The sequence below is a fragment of the Arvicola amphibius genome, chromosome 5, assembly GCF_903992535.2.
Source record: "Arvicola amphibius chromosome 5, mArvAmp1.2, whole genome shotgun sequence".
NCBI classification, from domain to species: domain Eukaryota; kingdom Metazoa; phylum Chordata; class Mammalia; order Rodentia; family Cricetidae; genus Arvicola; species Arvicola amphibius.
Window position 1 is genome coordinate 66,122,174 of NC_052051.1, and position 22,553 is coordinate 66,144,726.

Sequence of the window (22,553 nt, forward strand, 5' to 3'; positions counted from 1 at the left end):
CTAAAGCCATTGAAACTGCTTAGTCCTGCAGTTTATGCAACCTAATGTTGCATTTGATCTGCAATTTGGTAATATGGTAGAATGTAGATACTTAGGTTTTTTTTTAAATATGTGTTTTAGTAATAGATTTTTCAAGATATTGCCAATAATTCAGGATTTATCAGTAAAACATGTTCTGCAGACTGCCATAATTATAGGCACTAAAATGCAAACATCTGTAACACTCATTGCACCAAATGTGTCCTTTTATATCCAAATGGTAAAAAAGTATTGCCATTCATTTGCAGAACTTGCTAAGCTCTAAAGTTTTGTACCACTGAGTATCTGGAATGTGCCTTGAAGCAACTTCTGTTTACAGACAAAGACTGTAAGATATCCAAATACCACAGTGTGAAGTGTTTACAGTTTATAAAAGAATTAAATACCAAGTCCTTCTGGGTGTGCATTTTTACATGAACATTAAATGAATAAGGGGGAAATGGAACATGTTTCTTTTTGGCACATGCCAAATGAATGATTGCATTCATCTTCCATTTATAGCAGGCTGAGGGACTGCTGGTCGCAGAGGGACTATCGCATGGTCCATAAGGTCATGACTGGAAATTCGTTTACTTTTATAATGGATTTCACCTGGAAGTGTCATTCCTCTGCAATCAACTGTATCACCTTGGGTCTCTGAGCAATGATGCCGAACTACTGACAGATGCAGCATTTTGAAATGTGTCCCAACTCTGACGGCCATCCTTTCCCACCACTCGCGTAGTTACAAATTAGCTTCCAATAGTGGGTGAAAAGATCAATTTACCTGTTAGAGATGTTTCAAATCATAATGTTTTAGCCATGATATCTTTGTTTGGAAAAGGGGACCAGTTTATCTAGGGAGTTCTGACTATTAAAGCAACCCAAAAGCTCATCATACCCAAACCTGCCAAATTACTCTTAGAAACTTCCACTCAGAGCGGGTGAAAAAAATCACAATTACAGGATTTTAAAACATGAAACAATAAACTTTACCTGTACAGAGCTTATTTAATTCAGTGTGTGTGTGTGTGTGTGTGTGTGTGTGTGTGTGTGTGTATGTGTGTGTCAAAGCTTGTGTTTTAAATCTTCCTTGGAAATAAAGATAGAAATGGTACATTTTGGGCTGGAGAGATGGCTCTGCTGTTAAAGGATAAGATCATCACCGAAAATATAAAAAATGGTACATTTCTTCAAGAATCAAAAACCACCCAATTGCTTGAATGATTTATATGTAGTGGAAAAATCTCTGGGTGGCTTTATCAGAGCTCAGCCAAAGTCATCTTTGGCAGACGCATTAGATGGGAATTAAAAAATGGGTTTGGAAAAGTCCATGTGAAAGATAGCCAAGATACATGGATCTATGCTACTGTAATTACTGATGGATGTTCTAGCTTTTCCCTCCATGCACACACGTCATTTTTTTATTTTGGTATCTTCCACATTGTTGTGGGCTTGGTGCTTGTGTGCCAGGAATGACCAGGTCATGGCATGCCTAACTAATGTTGACTCTTGGTTTTTTAATTTTTTTTATTTTGGTTTTCAGAATATTATAAAAAGTAGAAGAGTGGTTACAAGGGAAAACTAGTGGAATTTTGTAAGATGATGAAAGTAATTAATATAAAATGTTAGACGGCAGAAAGACAGACAAAGTGGCAGCACCAATCAGTTGTGAGTCAGGAACATAAGGATGCTTGAGTAGAGGCAAGCATTGAAGCTTGGGCATTCAGGAGATGGTTTGTAGAACTGAATAACACTTTTTGGGTCACTTGTGGATGGGGAGTGAGGAAATCTGGAAACTCAAAAAACCAATATGTTAAGTCTTGAGAGCACAGCCAGGGTTATAGTGTGCTATCCTGCCTCAAAACCTCATTAAAGAGAGAGGGAAATTTTAAAAAATTAAAATTTTCCCATAATTAAACTGAAAAAGTTGAAGTCATTTTTTGTAATGCTCTTCAGAACCAGACAGTAAAGTGTTCACTGTTTACCAGAGATGCCCTTGAAGTGACACGATTCTTTTCCACTGGTAGGTACAGAGCTAACTGGACTCAAAGCATCTCCTGTCCCCAAACTGAATTACAAGTGGAGTCTACAGCAAAAGAAAGCTCAGGTAGAATGCATCCTAAGAGGTTGTGACCTTTCAGCTGTAGTTTGAGCAGCTTAATGCTTTTCATTGGAAAGAAATTCAAAAGAGAAGCATGCTCGAGATAAAATTATCTTATAATTCTCATAGGCAGTGTGTGGGGTTGAGAATGGTGTTGCTGTCGAGACTGAAGGTGTAAGCTGGCTGGTCCACACCTGCGGGGGTGGATTTCCAGAACACTCTGCCCCTTAACATTAAACAAAACATACACTGGGGGTGGATGCAATATTAAGAACTGTTATTGGAAAGAATGCAGATTAAAGACTTCCTAAAAGGATTGTGAAACAGTCACTTGAAAGAATGACTGGGAAAATGGTAGTCTCAAAGACAATAGAATTAGGGAAGGATTCCATTTTGCATTTGACAAGTGACTTGTAGGGCACAGGCCTGAAATGCCATCACTCAGGATGGCTGCAAGGTTGAGGTTAATATGGTCTACAAAGTGAGACCACTTCTCACCTGCAACACATCCCCCAAATAAAAGAATCTTACACCCCCTCTCTCTGTCTGTCTCCCTCTCCCTCTCTCTCTCTCTCTCTCTCTCTCTCTCTCTCTCTCTCTCTCATACACACACACCCGGGCAGGAAGAGAAGTAGAGGACAGTATTTTTATCTGAAGTCCTGATCATAGAATTGTTTAATTTTTATGTCACTAATTTATGCATCAAATGTCTTACACCTCCATCTGTTTGAAAGCATAAACATTTTTAAAAATTGGCTTTTGGAGGCTTGGGAGATGGTTCATTGGGTAGAGTGCTTGCCTTGTGATTGTAAAGACTGAACGAAAGCCAAATGTGATAGCAGACATGTGTAACTCCAGCACTCCTACAGCAAGAGGAAAGTGGGGATGGGAGAACCATGAACGTTGCTGGCCGGCAAGCCTGCTAATATATAGTAGCAGACAGATGTTGTTGAAAATGAGGTGGACAGGGAGGATCACCACATGAAGTTCTACTCTACTTCTACATGTGTGATGTGCCACGAGTGAGCACCCTTTCTCACACACAAGGCCAAAACAAAACAAAACAAAACAACAAAAAAGAAAACCCCACAACACAATCACTTTTAGCCTTAGATGTGCTTGGGGACACAGACGCATACATTGCTATATATTTAACAGAAATATTTCAGGACAAACATTTTCCAATAGCTCCTCGCTTGACACACTAGTCACTGTCGGTATAGCTTGCCTTTGTGAGGCTTCAGGGGCTACTTAAAATGCCACAAAATTGTCTGTCTGGCAACTGCCGCATTTTAAAGAAGTCATATGAAGGATAAATTTAGTTCTCTAAACATTGAGGAGCAGGTATTCTATGATGACTCAAGAAGGCCCTCGCAGGATGACAGCAACTTGATCCTGGACTTCGCTTGCAGAACTGCTTACAAATATTACTTACAGTATTACTAATGCCGTAGACTTCGACAGTATTCTATCCTTTGCTATACAACTTACATGCACATAAAAACGTGCTCTTTAAAGAATTTAAAAAATTTTAAAAAGTAGGGAAGCATACAATTCTTAAAATTCTTAAGTATCTTACAAAAACCACTTCACAAAGTCTTAATAAAAATGATGGATAGTATTGCTGAAAATTATTTCAATTTGTTAAGCAAGAGTAAAGATAAATTTTATACAATTCCCAGTCATAACTATTAAGTCTGAATTCTTAATTTTACTTTTATTTTTTCATACCTACCTTTGATTTACAATCAAACTCAACTCTGTAACCCACCTAGACTTGCAGGGGAGTGGGGAAAAATATAGAGCCCAAGGAGATTAAATTAATGGGCATTGTGAAGAGAGAGGGTGGGGGCTGTCTCCTGTCGTATAGAAGGATGGTTTGTTGGGTAATACACAAGCAAGTCAAAAAAAGTACTAGAGGGGTCCACTGTCAGCAATGGCAATCACCTTGTTGGTTCTGGGATCAAAATTGTTCTGGAGGAATCTTCACCCTAATCCCTGGCATCCATATACCCAGAGTGTATGGAATGTTCTGGTGGAGGTTCCACCCAAGCCCCCCTCCCACATCTCTCTCCAAACCATGCTGGATCTCAGAAAGCCCTCCAAATGATGACCACTCACCCAGAGATACTCAAGACCACTCCCACAGGGTATTTAAACTGTCTCCCCCTCCACATGCCAGAAAACAGACATGGTTTTCCAGTGTCTCTTTTCCATCTCCTCTTGGGGCAGGGGGGCTGGAAAATTCATCCTGAAGCATTTTACCCATTAAACCTGGGCTTTTTCTAGTTTGGTTTGATTTGTTCTGATTTGGATTGCTTTGTTAGTGGACAAGTTTATTGGGGTGCAGAAACTTCTCAAAAATGTCCAATGGCTTCCATGACATTCAGACCTTCTTCTCAAAGACATTTGCTATGCAACCACTCAGTCTTGGTAGCAGAGATGAAAATCTGAAAAGCATTTGTTTGGTTCATCATTTGTCATGGGCAACAATACTACACGGTGTAGTTCTTATTCTCAAATTTCTCTCCATAGATGGACTTGCCATTGTGGTTTGTGAAGTCACCGCCCTGGCACATGAGTCCTGGAATGATTTTGTGCAAGGAGGAATCCTCTTTCCATATCTTTTCTGTGGAGTGCTTAGTGTGAAAACTGTAAATGGGCCAAAGGGGACACAATTGTCCCCTATGTTAGAGAACACCTTGGGGTTGACCAAGGCTGCCAGCAAGTGGCAACAGGAAACATCTGTGTCTGCAAACTGGCAATAGCATATTCATTTAGAATATTACACTTTAGAGTATATTCTCAGGGATATTACTAGTTCTTCAGTGTTGGAAGTCCTTGTGCTCAAAATGGCCATATTTTGACATTTCTAATTAAATAATCCAATGATGAAATGAGGTTAAATAAAGAAATGAAAAGATAGAGAAATATAATGGATACTATAAATGAAGAAATTTTGATTAGACTTAGTATTTACTATCAAATCAGTACTTAAGAACATCACACAAAATTTTTTACAAATATATGAATTTAAAAAAAAACAAACAAATATATGAATTTAAATGTAAAATTGAAATAGAAAAAAGTATGGTACAATTAAATAGACTCCAAGTATACAAGAGTACAAATCTTGAGGGTTAATACATCATCATTATCAATCACCAGGAAAACACCTCAGGGTATGTTTATGAGGTCATTTCCAGAAGTTTCGGTAGGCAAGGACGACCAAGCTGGAAACTGGGTTATATAGTCCCAAACTGAGAAGGAAAAAAAAAAAAAAAAAAAAAAACGAGCCAGGAAACAGCAGATGCAATTGAACAGCATTCGCTACCATGTTTCTAAGTCAGACTGAACCTTTCCTTCAAGTTGCTTTTGTTTTTATTCACATATTTTACAAAGGGAAAGTCTTTGATAAAAATTGCATAAGTAAGAAGATCACATACTTGTGCTTGAGGTGGACAACAGGTAGGTACTGTGACTACTGTGTATGTGTAACTGCAGTGATACACATGTAGAGGACAGAGGACAAACTCGCAGTTGGTTATCTCTTCTACCCTCAGAGGTCCAGGGATCAAACATAGGTCACCATGTACCTTTATTCACTGATCCATTTGTAGCCCTACTTACTAATCTTCTGGTCATTCATGTGGTAAAAAGATTTCTTTTAAAGCATATAATTACCTGAAGTAATTTGAAGGAATTACAAGATGGAAAGCGATTTTTTTTCTAACACCCCCCACACCATGACAGGGTTTCTCTGAGTAGCCCTGGCTGTCCTGGAACTTACTTTCTTGACCAGGCTGGCCTCGAACTCAGAGATCCACCTGCCTCTGACTCCTAAGTGCTGGGATTAAAGGTGTGTGCCGCTTCTGCCAGGGAAGGTGATTCTTACAACAGCCAACACAACCAAAAGCTAATCACAATGTACGGTGAAAATTTATTGGGCCTTTCCTATGACAGATTCTGACTACACCCCTACAAATGCAGGAGGAACTATGAAGATTATTCTGCCTCATGCTTTCTTGATTACATTTTAAATACAAAAGTTGATTAAGTGAAAGCTTTAAGAAGTCTTATAAGGTGCTGTATAGTTGTTTGGTTTGGCGTGAAGATTCCATGGAGGCAGAAACTTAAAAGTGCATTAGGCAAAAAAATGTACTTTTGACCACAAAAGTAGGTCAAACCAGAGAAGTGAATAAGGTTAGGTAGATAAGTTGTAGCTCTAAGTAATCCTCAAGTAACAGGAATGGTTAAAATATTTCCTCACAACTCTTCCTTATGAAGAAATGCATAGGTTATTTACAGATTAGGTCTGGGTACACACTACCTTGCTCCAGTATAAAAAACAAATTCACAAAATTCATGCTTATATAAAATAACATTTACTATATATGAGTGGTTTCAACAAAGCAGGAAGACAAACACTTTAAAATCTATATCTTTAATATACCAAACAATAAAATATTAGTATTTGTGACAGGTATTTAAACAATATTTACAATACTATGGGAATTTATATCTAAATTTCTGCACCAAAGTTTTCAAAAGTAAAATCACATATATGAATAAAACACATATTGACAGAGAACAGAAGAAAAATACATCTTGGTCTTAATTTTATGACTTCTAGAGTCTCCTAATTTTTGAAAATAATAAGGGTAATTTAGGTCACATTTTTTTTTCTACAATGTGCTAATCTAGCTGAGGTAAAGTAAAACTAAACTGACATGTTCACTTGGAGATTTTCAAGAGTAACAAATATTTGAGAAATGGTAAATACAACCTCTTGTAATTTTATATTTACTTAAAATACAAAAGGAGTTCTTATTTTGTTTGATGAAAATATTTTAGTAATCGGTTCTAGGTGGCCTTCTCTCAGTGACATCAAGTACATTTCTGCAGGGACATCGATACTTCTTAGTGTATGTTTTCTTTAGTAGCGTTTCTTCTAAATTTTCTAACCATGTTTGAATTTACTTTGTTGGTGTTTCTTTTATAACCTAGAGAAGAAAGATGAATAAATATAAAGAAACTTTCAAAACTCATTGTTTATACAATTTATATAACAATCTATTGACAAAAATTTACTCTTGAAATTCATGGTTAACTAAAACAATTTAAAATGCAATAGATTTTCTGAGATTTCCACCTCTTGGTACAAACTCAGGGCTTCCTTAGCTTCCCTCCCTGACCCCCTCAGACTTCCCTTCTATTCTACCTCTATTCCTTTGTGTTAGCCTCCAAACCACAGAAACACCCTCTACCAGGGAGTCCTAGTGGCCACACAGCTCTGGGATGCAGAAGTACTCTCCCCACAGCCAGCACATGTTCATAGGATCAAAAGTGGCCAACAGCAACTGAAGAACAGCATACTACTGAACAGAAGACCAGCCATCTATACAAAGAAACACCTCAAAGATCATAATTCCAGATGTCTAAATTCCCTGACCAAAAACCCAACCATGAATAGCCAAGACAATATATTTCTTTCAGAAGCAGGTAATCCTATGGTAATAGGCCCTGAGAAATGATATTTAGGAAAATACAGCACAAGAACTTTAAAAAAATAGCAAGGACAATAAAGTGGATATGAATAAATGCCTTAATGAAGACCATGAAAACACACACACACACACACACACACACACACACACACACACACACACACGAATGGAATAAAAACAGTTCAATATGTAAAAATAGAAGTAGAATCACTAAAGAAAACCCAACCTGAAATAAAACTATAAATAAAAAACTTGGAAGATCAAATGAAAATCTCAGGGGTAAGCCTCACTAACAGATTACAAGACACTGAAGAAAGAATTTCAGGTGTTGAAACAAGGTAGAAGAATAGTTCAGAGAAAGTACTGGACAGCTCAGTAAAAGAAAATGTTAAATCTAAAAATAATATGAAATCTATGGCACCATGAAAAGACCAAAACTATGAAAAATAAGGACAGAAAGAGAAGAATGCCATACTAAAGGCACATTAAAAAAAACATAATCATAGAAGAAAATCTCCCCAATCTAAAGGAGATACCTAAAAAGGTACAAGAAGCATCCAGACAACCACATAGGATCAGAAAAAAGGTACCTCATGACACAAAATAATTAAAATGGTAAATGTCTAGAATGAAAAAAAAGGTATTAAAAGCTAAAAGGGAAAAAGACCAACTAACACACAAAGGAAGATTTACTAGAATAATACCTGACTTATCATCAAAGCCAGAATGGCCTAGGTGGATGTTCTACAAACTGACAGACCACAGATGGCAGCTCAGGAAACCATACCCAGCAAAACTATCAATCATACACATACAAAAATTCATAATAGAACCAAATTTAAACATTTACAATCTACCAAATTAGCTTTACAGAAGGCACTAAAACAGTGGTTCTCACTCTGTAGGTGGTGATATGTTACATTTCAAATATTTACATTGTAATTTATGACAGTAACATTTATAAACATGCAGTAGCAATGAAACAATTTTATGGTTGGGGGTTATTACAACATGAGGAATTGAATTAAAGGGTCTCAGTATTAAGAACATTGAGAACCACTGTACTAGAAGGAAAATTTGAGTCTGAAGAGGTTCAATACACTCAAGAACCACTAGGAATAAGTAGTCCCAGAACAATAAATCAAAGGAGGCAGAAAAGACCCACACCACAACAAAATGATAGGAATCAGTAAGCACAGCTCATTGAAAAGTTTCAGTATCAATATTCTCAATTTCCCAGTGACAAGACACAAACTAATAGATTAGATCAGCTACCTCTCTTGCTGTGTCCAATAAATACACTTTACCATTTAGGATAGACATCACCTAAAAGGATGGGAAAAAAGTAAAGAAAATGGACCCAAGGAGCAAGTGGATGTAGTAGCCCTTTTAATATCTGACAAAATAGACTTTAAACTAAAGCAAACCAGAAGAGATATGGAAGGACATTATATGAAAAGTATAGAAAGGCCTCAAGAAAAGTCCACCAAGAGGATGTTGCAATTCTAAACAATATTCCATTTTTGCCAAAAGACAGATCATTGAGATAAAATTGAACAGAGATGCTGGAGTTAAAGAATGCCATAAACCAAGTGAACCTGCCAGATAATCTGAACACAAAAGAATATACTTTTCTTTCATCAACCCATTGCATTTTCTCCAAAACTGACCACATAATAGGACACAAAACAAATCTAAAGCGATATTAAGAAAACTGAAATATCCCCCTACATCTTATATAACTGTAGAAACTTTTGAACATACACACATATATTAAAGAAATCTAAATGGAGTCACCAAATAATAGAAAAGTAAATACCCCAACTAGGCATCTTATAACACCAAATAAAACCTTAGTGCCAGGCATGGGGGTTATATCTTGTTGAGTTATTGGTCAAAGCAGTCCCATGGAAACTCTCAAACAAATACAAGCTATTGGTCACTCTCAACAACTTGACAGTAAGGTCCTATTGCTAAAGACATCACTTTCATCACAGAATACTGAGAACTCAAGAAACCCTGCAACCTATAACAGTGACCTGACTGTAAGATATATTGAATCAGTGATCAGTGGTACAAATGTTATAGGAGTAACCAACCACTTTTTTTTTGGGGGGGGGGTTGGAATTAAGACCCACCGAATGAGATATATAATTGATTTACTGTATAATACATTTAACTATTATTTCATTATTAGGTAACTATAATATGAGGCAGTCTATACAACAAAAAGGGTAGACAGAGTAACAAGTTGGGAAATCTGGTTCAGTCAGGAACCTTAATACTTATTCAACATTGAATACATGCTTCACAACCTGAGTATGGACCTGACACTGCTAAAGTGGACAAGGACCTGGGAATAGCAAGCCATAGGCCTAGCAGAAAACCTACTACTATCACTCTAAGGGACCAGAGCAATAAAATGACTCCTAATGACGTCTATACACATGGATCAGTGCCTCACTCAACTCATATCAGAGAATCTTCTTTGCAGAAGATGGATATTTACAAAGAAATCTACATCTTGGAAATGAGCAAAGACAAATGGGATGTTTTCATCAAAGCTCTCCCTTCAAAACTCAGGGATCTATGAGGAAAAGGAGGTGGAAAGATTCTAGGAGCCAGAGGTGATAGAGAACTCTAAGGTAACAGTGTCCTCTGGACACAACAGGACTGATATACAGACAAACTCATAGAGACTACGGCAGTATGCCTAAGACCTGCTGAGCTTCAAGACAGACAGGGTACCAGTAATGAGAGGAGGAAGTAAATACTAGCTCCCATCAATAATCTGTAATTGACACTTGCTAGGCAAAGGGAAAGTCACTTTTCTACAAGAGTGTTAGTGGATATATCAACCACACTTCATGCCTGGTCTTATGCCTAGGACTAACTGACCAAGAATAAACTCAGTGGTATTTTGTTTCATTTTCAGCAATTTTTTGGCTTTATTGATCTTTTGCTTATTTGTTTTGGTTTTCCTTTTTACATTTTTAGTGTTTCTTATTTTTTGTTATTTTTATTTATTTTTAAAAGAGAGCCATAAAGAACACAAAGTTGGGTGGGTAAGGAAAACCTGGAAGGAATCAGTGCAGTTGTTTATACATGTTCTTGGTCACATGCTTTAGCTTTAGAGGCTCTTGTTTTCTTGTTTCTAGAACTGCCCAGCTGAAAATACCCGCCTTTCCCCCACTGCTGTCCCTGTCATTTCACCCTTGTACATTATTAGAAACTAAGGTGAATGCAATTTAAGAAAAGCAGTTGTATTTTCTTTCTTTTCTTTTATTTCTACTAATCTTTAAAATGTGTTTGGCTTGGATATTACATTTTTTTTTTGTTTGCTTTTTGTTTTTTGAAACAGGGTTTCTCTGTAGCTTTGGAGCCTGTCCTAGAACCAGCTCTTGTAGACCAGGCTGGCCTTGAACTCACAGAGATCTGCCTGCCTCTGCCTAGGATTAAAGGCGTGCACCACCACTGCTGGGCTTAGATATTACATCTTTTTATGAATATTTTTTTTTTTTTTGGTTTTTCGAGACAGGGTTTCCCTGTAGTTTCTAGAGCCTGTCCTGGATCTAGCTCTTGTAGACCAGGCTGGTCTCGAACTCAGAGATCCGCCTGCCTCTGCCTCCCGAGTGCTGGGATTAAAGGCGTGCGCCACCACCGTCTGGCTCTTTTTATGAATATTTATCTTCTATTAGAATTGATAACCTTCAAGTACTCCATTATCTTTAATCATTATATTTTTAAATTATTGTGTAATTTAAAAAATCTGTATAATAGATATATCTGTTGAAAAAGTAAACAAGTTATCAATTGTTATTAAAGAAATTGGCAAAGTTATTGAGGAAAAATAAGAAAAGCTTTCATGTTATACAGAGACATAAACATTATCTCATGACATTTTTTTAAATTCCAGGTGTTATAGGTTCTTCTAGAGAAGAAACCAGTCTTAGAAATCTTCATATTCATTCTGGGACCTGGCACAAGAATGCTTAATAAATCAGTACTCTAGGTAGTCACAGAATTGTAATGTCAGAGACAGGTCTGGACTTTGTGGTCAGGAACTGGTTGATATAACACACTCATAGTCAAAGAGAATGACTTTTGTTCCCATGGATTCATGCCACTCCCACATATGATTGAGGGTATTTAGGATCCTTCATTAATATCTTTTTGTCAATTTGTCAGTGGAAGTCACAATATGATTATAGCTAGGAGCAAAGTAGAGACTGTATATTAATTACATAAATGATTCAGAGGCCAGATGTAAAACCACAAGCACCCAGAGAAAAATTTCAAGTGGGTCTAATTTATTTATAAAGTATAGTTAATGAGCTAGGTGGCAAATGCCTTTAATCTCAGCACTGGGAAGCAGAGGCAGGAACATAACTAGTTCAAAACTAGCTTATACTATATAATAAGACCCTGCCTCAAAAACAAAACATTTAAATAATACACATATATAATTGATTTACTGCATAATACATTTAACTATTATTTCATTATTAGGTAACTATAATATGAGGCAGTCTATACAACAAAAAGGGTAGGCAGAGTAACAAGTTGGGAAATCTGGTTCAGTCAGGAACCTTAATATTTATTCAACATTGAATACATGCTTCACAATGTATCTTAAATTTCCTTTTCTACAAAGCATAAAAATCACACCTATCCTACCACAAAATACAAAGGGAGATATTTATAAAGACATAAAACCAAGGTACTTTATGTATGAGAGATAATCATGTAATTAATTATCAGATTAACAGCACAAACATACCTACTGTCAGTCTGTTTTCTTGCAAGAGCTTATCACTTGAATTATCCTGTCGAATGCGTTTGGCGAACCCATAATTTTCTTCAGATTTTAATGAAGCATTTGATGTAGAACTTGTGGAGAAAAGTTTTCATTTAGTTAAGGTATTCAAAAATATTCTTAATTCATATGCTCTATAGTAAGAAATCAAATATGGAAATAATAATTGTAAAAACCTGCATAAGTAATTGGAGACACTAAAAATACTTAAAAACTAAATCTAGTTATCTGTAATTTAACTGATGCCAATATAGGATTATATTGGGTACAGGTAATAGTTCTGCAGAGTATTTCCTGGGGAATGAGCACAGCTTGCTATTACAGTGTGGAGAGATATCACAAAGGTTAAAAAAAATCCACTGATGATAAAGATTTAAAAAAATTAAAAATATTGTTAGGATTAAAATTTCACTCACAATTTCATCAGAAAAATTTAGTTTGGTAGATTTTTGAAATTTCTAGGGAATTTGACTCTAATTTTCTTTTTTTTTATAAAGAAAAAAATTGACAGTAGATAAAGTACACATGGAGAGATTTTAGTATTTTAAAACCACATTAGAACATATACACCCCTAAATATGTATATGAAATCTATTAAGTGGAAAATACCAGAGCTTATTACTTTCAAGCTCATCTATCTTTAATTGGGGAAAAAAGGAAGATTAAGAAAAAGTAATTATGTACACATCTATCATTAATCTCTTTTAACCTTAGTTAATGGCAGGATCTAATTATTGATACCAGAGGGAATGTAACAGCGTAGTAACAGATAGTCTGTGAATAGTCAAGATACTTTCTTTAATATATTCTTTAATATTATCTCACAGTATTGGTTTATCATATGCCAGTCTTTAACATCTAACCCCACAAATATACAATTTATACAACTAGACATTTCAAGAAAACTTGTTGATAATGACTGTTTTACATTTTGAGGACATTCTTAGTATAAACACCTGCAGCATTTTAATAAAAGCATGGGAACATGCAAAAACCCAGAAAACAGTATTAATTAGTGGGAATGGGTGGTGAAACAGACGCTACTAGTTTGTTAGTCCAACCAAGTGAGCCAGATTAACAGCACAATTCAGACTGACACCGTTCTTTTGTCCCATGTTTTGGAAGGGTAAGAGAAGATTCTAAATACACTTATGAGAAAATACTTCCTGAAGTGTGAATAACTATGCTATTTGTAAATTTGTGTCCTGTGGCCTAAATAAGAAATTTAGAAGAATTAACTTTAGCTGATATATATATTTTCTCTATATACTATTGGAAAGAAAAAGGGGTAGAAAAAAATCAGATCATTTTCATATTTAGTATGTTTTGTTATTGTACCAATACAACTTAGGCTACTGTCGTTAACACGTGTGTAGTTTGTAGCACTTTTTCAAACTGGTGATTTAAGGGCTTTTGTCGATTTTAGAAAACTCTTAGCCAGTATCTTATAAAATACTGATTTCTATATTCTTTCTTTGCTTCAGGAGACTGAAAACACGTATTTCCAGGTTGGAAAATGGAGGGTTCTGTGTTTCCTCTGTGCTCTTGTTTCCTTTGTTTCTTCCTCTACTGGTTTAGGCACTTTTCTATGCACCTACCCTCTGGCTTATTAATATTCTCTTTTGTTGTGACTAATCCATTAAACTGGCTGGTTGAGCTATGAATTTCAGTAAAACCTCATCTTTGTGGTTCTAGGATATCTACTTGATTAATTTTAACAGAATCTTTGGTGAATCTTACACCTTAGCTAATCTGCTGAAATGAATCATGCTTACAATCAATAGTTCCTATTTGTTCACCCTTATTATCAATGGATCATTGCTTCTCTGATTGCTTTTCCTTCTCTAAGTCTTTTGATTATGCGTCTTGACAGTCCATAATTTTGTTTTAAAATTATATATGGATATCTGAAAAGGTTCCAGAGAGCATGCTCTAGTAATTTTAAATTTTAGTTTAGAAAAATATGGAATTAGAAAAATTACAAGAATTTAAGCAAAGACTGAGTGGGTCCAAGATTTCTTTTATGTTTTTCATAATTCGTTTGTTTCTCGTTTATCTTATCCCTACGGCATAACACCTTGATAATTTCAAATAAAATCCTGGGGTGTTTAAAAGGCCCCCTCTTCCATAGTTTTTGATCCCGAACCTTTGTATCCCTGAATGTCAATCTCTGTTTAACACAGTGGTCTTTCAGCAGCTACTTTCAGCTGGGTTCTCAACAGCACTTAGAAGGCAAGTCTTAAAAGAAATGGCTACACAGCACAACCCTAGCCCAGTGAGAACTGTAAATAGGACTTAAAGTGTCTTTCATTTGGCCTCCAGCCTTATGTCATGAACTGGCAAGTCCTATAATAATGGGACTACAAAAACTAAGGCCTGGTTCCTGTAGCATGTTGCTTTCTTGGATATTACATTCTCAAGTCCTGGTTACCACGATTGCTTTTATAATAAGTTCTTAGTTATATTATTAATACAACTTTTAATAAGCTGTTAGTTGTATTTTATTTAGCTTCTATAATTCAAAGACAATTTTAATTATTCTTGCTTGGTGGCTTGGTCTGATATAAGTTACAATGTCATGGCCAGAGATAGCAGACTCCTCGCTATATATTACATTTGATATGCATCAAAATCCACTAAAACAATTGAATTCTAGGAGCAAAGAAATCCAGGATAAATATGCAAACAAGTAAGCAATTGTCGTCAGAAGAAAAGTTAAGAGTTAAATGACAGTTTGGAAGGTAGAGGACTTTTCAAATCATTTTTCGTAACCTAACAATGGGATACTTCATATAAATTTCAGGTAAAATCTCGGGCTTCACTCACATTTCCTTTTAGTAACATATCCAGGGCTTCATGAGCACTTACTTAGCATAGATAGGACTAAATAAAAACTGAGAGTCTAACAACAATTGAAAGTTGTGGTAACTGAAAGTCTAAAGATGATCTTCTATAGAAACTGAAACAGTTCGCACTTCATCATACCTTGTTAACTTCCTTTTCCTCTTGGCAGCAGCAGTCATAGCCATGTAGGACGGCACACTCGTTGATACAGGCCTAGACTCCTTAGTTGAAAATAAGGAAGATTCTTGCCTGGACATTAACAATGAAGAGTTAGAAGAGAATAAGTTTGATTTACACAGAGAAAACAGATTTACATTTCTATAATCAGGAAATCATTGATATTACTACGTATAGAAAGATATTCCTCTATATAAAACGTTCTCTCGATTGAATTCTCTATTTTAAAAATACCAATGATGATGTCAAACATTTCTGTATTTCTCACAGAAAAAAAAAGTACAGGTATTTTTTCCTCCCATGTTTAGATTGGATGGATGTAATTATGTAGTTGAATGCTTGCTTAGATGACATTCAGTCAATCACACATTGGATATTGGGCTACACTGAATTCTGTATATTCCTTAAGTGAGGCATTGATGACTAGTAGTAAGCATGGGAGTCCTTCATTGATGGCTTTGTCCACACAGCATCAGAAAAGGAACACAGATGAAATATATCTTAAGGTCTCTTCTAGTTTAAGGTCAATGGACATAGAATATCAAATTTATGATGTAAAAAAAGTGGTTAGTATACCCATACTCAATTTATCAGTAGTAAATGAGCAACTTTTATACCAAGGGGAAGATACTTGACCTATGAAATAAACCTCCAATATAAACAAAGAAGAGGAAGGACATTAACAGTTTCAAAGGCTTGGGGAAAAAAAGAATTGTAAAGTATTCTGGTTTTGTACCTGGGTAAACTGCTTTTGTTGTTTGGTAGTGATTCTGGTTCAGGCCATTTATTCTTCAGGCTCCTGATATTATCACATATAGTTAATGAAGAGTCTGCATTCTGTTTACACTCTGTTCTCCCATTGAGAGGAGAATCTACTTCACAAGGCATTTTCAAAGAACTATCATTGGCTATGCTTGTAGTATGTGACAAAGGTCTTACTAAGGCTGGAGATGGGTTTTGAAGAGATTTTCTGCAGTCCTCTGGGGTGTAAACAATAGGCTGAAGTTCCTTGCTAAAAGAATCGTTGAGCTGTGAACTTTCAGACAGTGGAGACTTCTGAGTATGTTTTACTTTCAAAGAGGAAGACAATAATTTTCTTCTGGTTCTTTTTTGTGGAGTAGTATCAAGCAAATTAAGTTCACTTGAGGATGTGCCTGTTCAATAAAATTATAAAATTAAAAAGTTCAATAATGTGGCCTCAATAGTTATTTCCCAAATTGCAATAATTAAGAAAATAAAATCACTAGTAACGTATGTACCATTTGTTAGAAATCTGAAAGAGAATAACTAAGTAGGAAAGGAATAAAATATGATTATATATTAACAACTTTAATAGTAAATTTACTGAATAGATTTGAGTATAAATTCTTACTGTTAATAGATACATACATATAGCTACATAGGTATAGCCATCTTTAAGTACTTAGCAATCAAAAAAAGTCAAATTTCCAACCACTTGTGACAACTCACAAGCAATTCCAGCGTTCATGTTTGCCATATGGTTAAGAACAAATATTTACTGTTTGTAGTTACATATATGAATACTTATCCAACTATCAAATAACACCTGCTTAATAGGAGTAAGTGGCTGTACTGTCTAGATAAACAAGAAAGTAATCCCCAAGAAAACCTCATTTTTCCTTTCTATTTGTCAGCACCTCCTTGAAGTCTATGTTTTAAAAATACTTACAAGTAGAACAGTTGTGAATGTACAATCCTTCTAACTCAAATATTTTAGTAATCTTTAATGGAAACACACTAAGGTAATTTTTAGTGCTTGATCCAAAATTACGAAAACAAATTGTTCTGGTAAAACTAAGTGAATTCTCAGAGTCCCAGAAATGCTCTCACCATTAAGTATACAAATGTTTATTAAATGTCTTATATTAATGTCCAAAATAATAACAGAATATAACAGTATAATTCATAAATTCTAATATATTTATCTTACATTTAATATTCTGCCTGCTTCATTGCTATGACCTTCAAGAGACCTGATATGAAATATATGAGCTTAGCGTAACTTCTCGTAGAAAATTATGTGTTATTTCCATGGATTTTTAAAATCAGACAGAAAAGCTCCCAATTGATGTTACATTTGCTTTATTAGTTAATACTACTTAAATGCAGGTAGAAGCACCTATGTATTTCAGTAAGGCAATTCACAACCCCTGCTCAGTTAAAAATACATGTATGGCAATTACCAGATGTATGTGCATTATTCTTATTATGATAGTTGACAATTACCCTCTGGGAAACACAATTTAAAAACAGGAAGAAATAATGATCTCCATTCTACTAAGGAATTTGACTTTTCTGAGAACTAGATAAATGAGATCTAGATCTTAAAATAATTTTCCACTCCCTTTAACATGACATTTGTCAAATTTTCCATTAGCAGATATTTTTATACTGATGCTGCAGTGTAAAGCCAGTCACTCTTCTCCACTGTGCTGCTACCACCAATTTGGTGGCTAATAATAGCTAGAAGATTAACTTCTTTTCCCGTGAGAGACACAGGGGTATAGAAGACAGAAAACTATATTGAGGATAGAGGACTGAGTTGGGAGTCAGGAGACTTGAATTCTATTTCTGATTTTACAAAGACCCAGGGAGTGACCTTGGGCAACTCACTTTAAGTTGTGCGCACATTAATACCTTGTTGAAAAGTGGAGACAGCATCATTGTATAGAAAAAGGATTTTCTAGGATTAGATGATAGAAACATTTAGGGTTCAAAAGAAAGCTCTGGAAATAAAAAATGTTTCAAATTAAAGAATTAAAATTTTAACAAAGGGGTAGTTTATTTTCCAATACTCTATCAATAATCAATTCATAGCTATATCCAAAACAATACATTTCAAGCAATTCCTTTCAAATGATAGATATAAAGTTTATCAAAATTGATCATAAATTAAAATATACATCAAATGAATTAATTGTTGAAATAAGAACATAAATGTGTTGCTTGTCATGTAAGCATAGTAACATACAAAACTTAGAAAAATGGTACAGAAAATTTCAAGGGGGTAGTGACAGCCATAGTCACGACTTTTCTTCTATATATCTAATGGGAATAATCTTTGGAGTGGTAATCTGGCAATTGAATATAACGTAGAACTACTTTTTTCCTACAGCAAGTAGTATGTGAAATGAGAATCTTCCATAAGACCCCGAAAAGACAGCCACCTGTCTTCTGGGATAATCTAAACACAGACTTAACATCGAATAATATATGTTCAGAACAATAACCGGTTAGAGAAAGAAATAATAACTTCATAATGATATATCTTTAGCTATAATTTTGCACTATGAAATGGTGAGTTGGAGGAGAAACATGCTGGGATAGTAAATAGGGAATTACACTGACTGTTGTGCTTGGCGTGGAAAATATCCTACGAATATACAAAATGTATATGATAGAGCTTTTCTTATCAGTTTTCAATTTATTTATTTATATAAAATAGTGAGGAGGTAGATTGTCAATGTAAGACTGCCCAGGTAGAAAACCTGATAAGAAAGGTTTAGAAGACAGTAGAAGCAAAACCAATATTCAACAGTTCCACAAAAATTCAACACACTGTAACTATATACAAGGTTATGACCCTACTTAGCAAAAACTTAAAACACATAAGATATGACATTTCATTTTCAAAGAAGCTTTCTAGAATATAATGATTTCCTTTTATCTAAATTTGACTCTCTAGGAATGTACAACAAGTGGAACAAATAAGGTTAAGGTTACTACAATCTATATGCTCTAAGATCCACTGAATATGCTAGGCCTGTGTTTACAAAGAAGATCTGCTGTACTTTTCCATTAGAAGGGGTATACTGTAAATTTCCAGAAGAGCTGGTTTGTGACAGATGGACCTAATTCAGCCTGAGAAAACGTTATCTACCAAGTGGAGATAGTTCTATTTATCAAGATTCCATAATTCTCAAACTTAGACTGTAGAAGTGATAAAAAGGAACCTGAAAGGAGATTATATTCCTTTATAATGCCTCCATAAAAATCCAGAAAAAATGGCATATGCCTATAATCCTAGCACTCAGGAGGCCAAGGAAGGAGACTTTGAGAGTTTAAGGCCAGTCTCAATCATACAGCAACACCCTGTCAACAAACCAATCAACCAACCAAGCAACAAACCAACCAACCAACCAACCAAGCAACAAACCAACCAACCAACCAACCAACCAACCAACCAACCAACCAACCAACCAACCAACCAACCAACCAATTAATCAACCACAGGTTAGCAAGGACAAAAGTAGAAAGAGGAAATCAGTAACAACCTGCCTCTACAGCTCATGTGAAAAAATGATGACAGCTTGGATAGGGTAGTTATAGCAGTGATGGAGAAATATTGAAAGCATGCTAGAATCCAATTAGACACAAATGATATAAAGTATGGTTTGCTGTCCACCAGAGGGACCAAGGTAAGTAGTTCAGGTAAGGAGTAAGTCATCTGAGTATCACTGGGGACTGATGTCAGAATGGCTCCCAAATACCAGTCTCCACTCAAATCTCTTATAAATTTGTGGCAGGGGAGGAAGGGATAGGGAGAAGTATCACTATATTATAGAAGATCATAGTGAATTCAGATCAAAGAATCCTCTTGTTTGGGTCTCTGTAGTAGCTGGAGCACAGGAATGCAATTCTATGCCCAGCTTTTCATAAATAAAAGCATACTTACAATAATTAATAATACTTGTAATAAGAGAAAAATACAGAGAAATGGCAGAAAATCTAGAAGGTACATCCTCCTGTATTACACAATTTTAGCCTCTACTATAAGGAAAGAATTAAATCAATTATGGAATAGCTAAATAAAACATAAAACATTCACAATTTTACTGCTACATAAAACCATCTTTTATAGATTTGATATACAAGAGATATTTGTAAGATAAAGTAGTACTACTATATGAATTTTGTAAGCATCTTGATTTCAATTTTGACAAAACAAAGGAAAAGGTCACCAAATACAAATCATGTATATAACAAACCTCCACAAACAGGAAATCTCAGAAAGGATCTCAGAAAGACAGCAAAAGGAAATATGGCAGGTACAATGTGTCAGTGTATTATGCCATCACTAGGAAAATGACCGCTTTAATATGCATGACAACTTCTAAAACACACACACACCTCTTGTAGGAGTGATGTCTGAGGTAGAGTAGAAAGAAGACAGCTGTTAAGATACCAGCTCTTCAAAGGGACAAAGACCATAATGGAGATGCCCACAGAAACAGCTGACTCGAGCTAGTGGGAGCTCAATGACCCCACACTGACAGCTGGGGAACCAGCATAAGACCGATTAGGTCCTCTGATGTAGGTGACAGTTGTGTGGCATGGACAGTTTGTGGGAACACTAGCAGTGGAACCAGTATTTATCCCTAGTGCATGATGTAGTCCTTTGGAGCCCATTGCCTATGGAGGGATACCTTGCTCAGCCTACAAGGGGGAGGGACTTGGTCTTGCCTTAAGTGATGTGACAGACTTTGTTGACTCCCCATGGGAGGCTTCACTCTCTCTGAGGAGTGGATGGGGGATGGGGAGGGGAGAATGTCAGAGGGTGGTAGTAAGGGAAGGAGAGAAACAGAGATTGGTATGTAAAATAAGACTGTCAAAAACAAAACAGAAGACAAAACAAACTCCACCTCTTTGGGGGACAAGACTTTGTTTGCATATACATGGTACAGATGAAACAGGAAAAATAAAATTTTAAGTCTGTATAAGAAATGAGACACTGAGATTCTTCATGTTTGATTCTTTTATTTTATCATCTGCATTATCTAATGACTTTTTGCTTGTTATCCTGGTTCAAAGGCATGTAGTTTTACTCTCTGAACAGGCTGTAGACTTGTGACGAACATGGATAGTTAACACCAGGGGCTGAGGTAATTTCTCGATTATTCTTATCATAGTCCAAGGATCGGATCCAAACTTAAATATCCACCGAATGGGAAGATGAAGAGTTCTAAATGAACTATAAAAATGAAAAAGACCTACACACTGATAGTTGTGGGTTCCCGCAAATTTACTAGGTTTTTGTTTGTTTGAGACTGCCACCTTTTTAAGGTTTCTGAAAAGATACTTAATGCATTGAAACCACCTTTAAAAATCAATTCTAAACATAAACACTGAAGTGGTGCTGGGAAAGTTGTGCATGTTTATTTGGAATACCCATCGATTAATAAGACATAACACGAGGAAATGCAAGATAGAAGGAGAGGTGTAGTATCCACTGGTGTAGAGTTAAAAGGGTATATGGAAACAGGAAGGCAGTTGGGAGCAGACTGTAAGGTAGAGGAGGCACATAGAGTATGCAGAGGAAAACATTAAAGACCCTTTGAAAATGATATACGGAAACCTACCACTGCTAAAGTTTCCTAAAGAACATACACATTCATAGAGTTAAAATGGAGTTATGATGTAAAAGGGCAACAATGCTCATACAACACACCAGCGACTAAAAAAAAAATCAAAATGTAGTGGCAAGAATGGGTTAACTTCTGTTAGTTGGTTGGTTGGTCCTACAGATCCCCAAATCCCCAAACATTATAGGTCGCTGGCATTGCTTTTGGTTGCCCTCCAGATCTTCACAGGAAGACCCTATTGTTGAAGACACCACATACCTGAGTCAAAGAATATGGCAACATTAATCTGGTAATGATCTGGAAGCTTCATCTAAAGACTAGCAGTGCACATAATATTGGAGGGTACTATGAATGCTATTTAGGTAGAAAAGCAATCATCAATAGTATCTAGCTGTGAATTCCATGAGCTACAAAAATGACTGGCCTGGCAAGATAATGTCCACTGGTGTAATAGTGGAACAGATATGGGAGTAATCAACTACTTTCTGATTGGACTGAAGGCCCACTCTGGGATGAAACTCATACCTTGAACCATTATTGGCCAAAAACTTCTGACAAGACAGGTCAATGTCCTAGGGGAGAGTCCAGTACTGTTATTCTGCTAAAAGCACACAGCATTAAATCAACTCCTAATGACATTGTTATACGAAAGATAAACATATCTTTCAACTCTTATTTGTAGTAGTATGATTAACACAGAGACC

The 22,553-nt window shown here is 35.8% G+C and overlaps 1 protein-coding gene across 1 annotated transcript in view; it reads right to left on the reverse strand.

The window, feature by feature from the left end:
• Window positions 1–6,608: 6,608 nt before the first annotated feature.
• Kif18a (kinesin family member 18A) overlaps window positions 6,609–22,553 on the reverse strand; it is a 67,606-nt gene continuing 51,661 nt past the window's right edge. The window contains exons 14-17 of the mRNA XM_038331015.1: window positions 16,203–16,620; window positions 15,431–15,538; window positions 12,410–12,519; window positions 6,609–7,125 (exon numbers count right to left, since the gene is read on the reverse strand). Coding sequence (XP_038186943.1) covers window positions 7,043–7,125; window positions 12,410–12,519; window positions 15,431–15,538; window positions 16,203–16,620 — 719 coding nt within the window. The 3' untranslated portion in view covers window positions 6,609–7,042. The remainder of the gene's footprint in view (window positions 7,126–12,409; window positions 12,520–15,430; window positions 15,539–16,202; window positions 16,621–22,553) is intronic.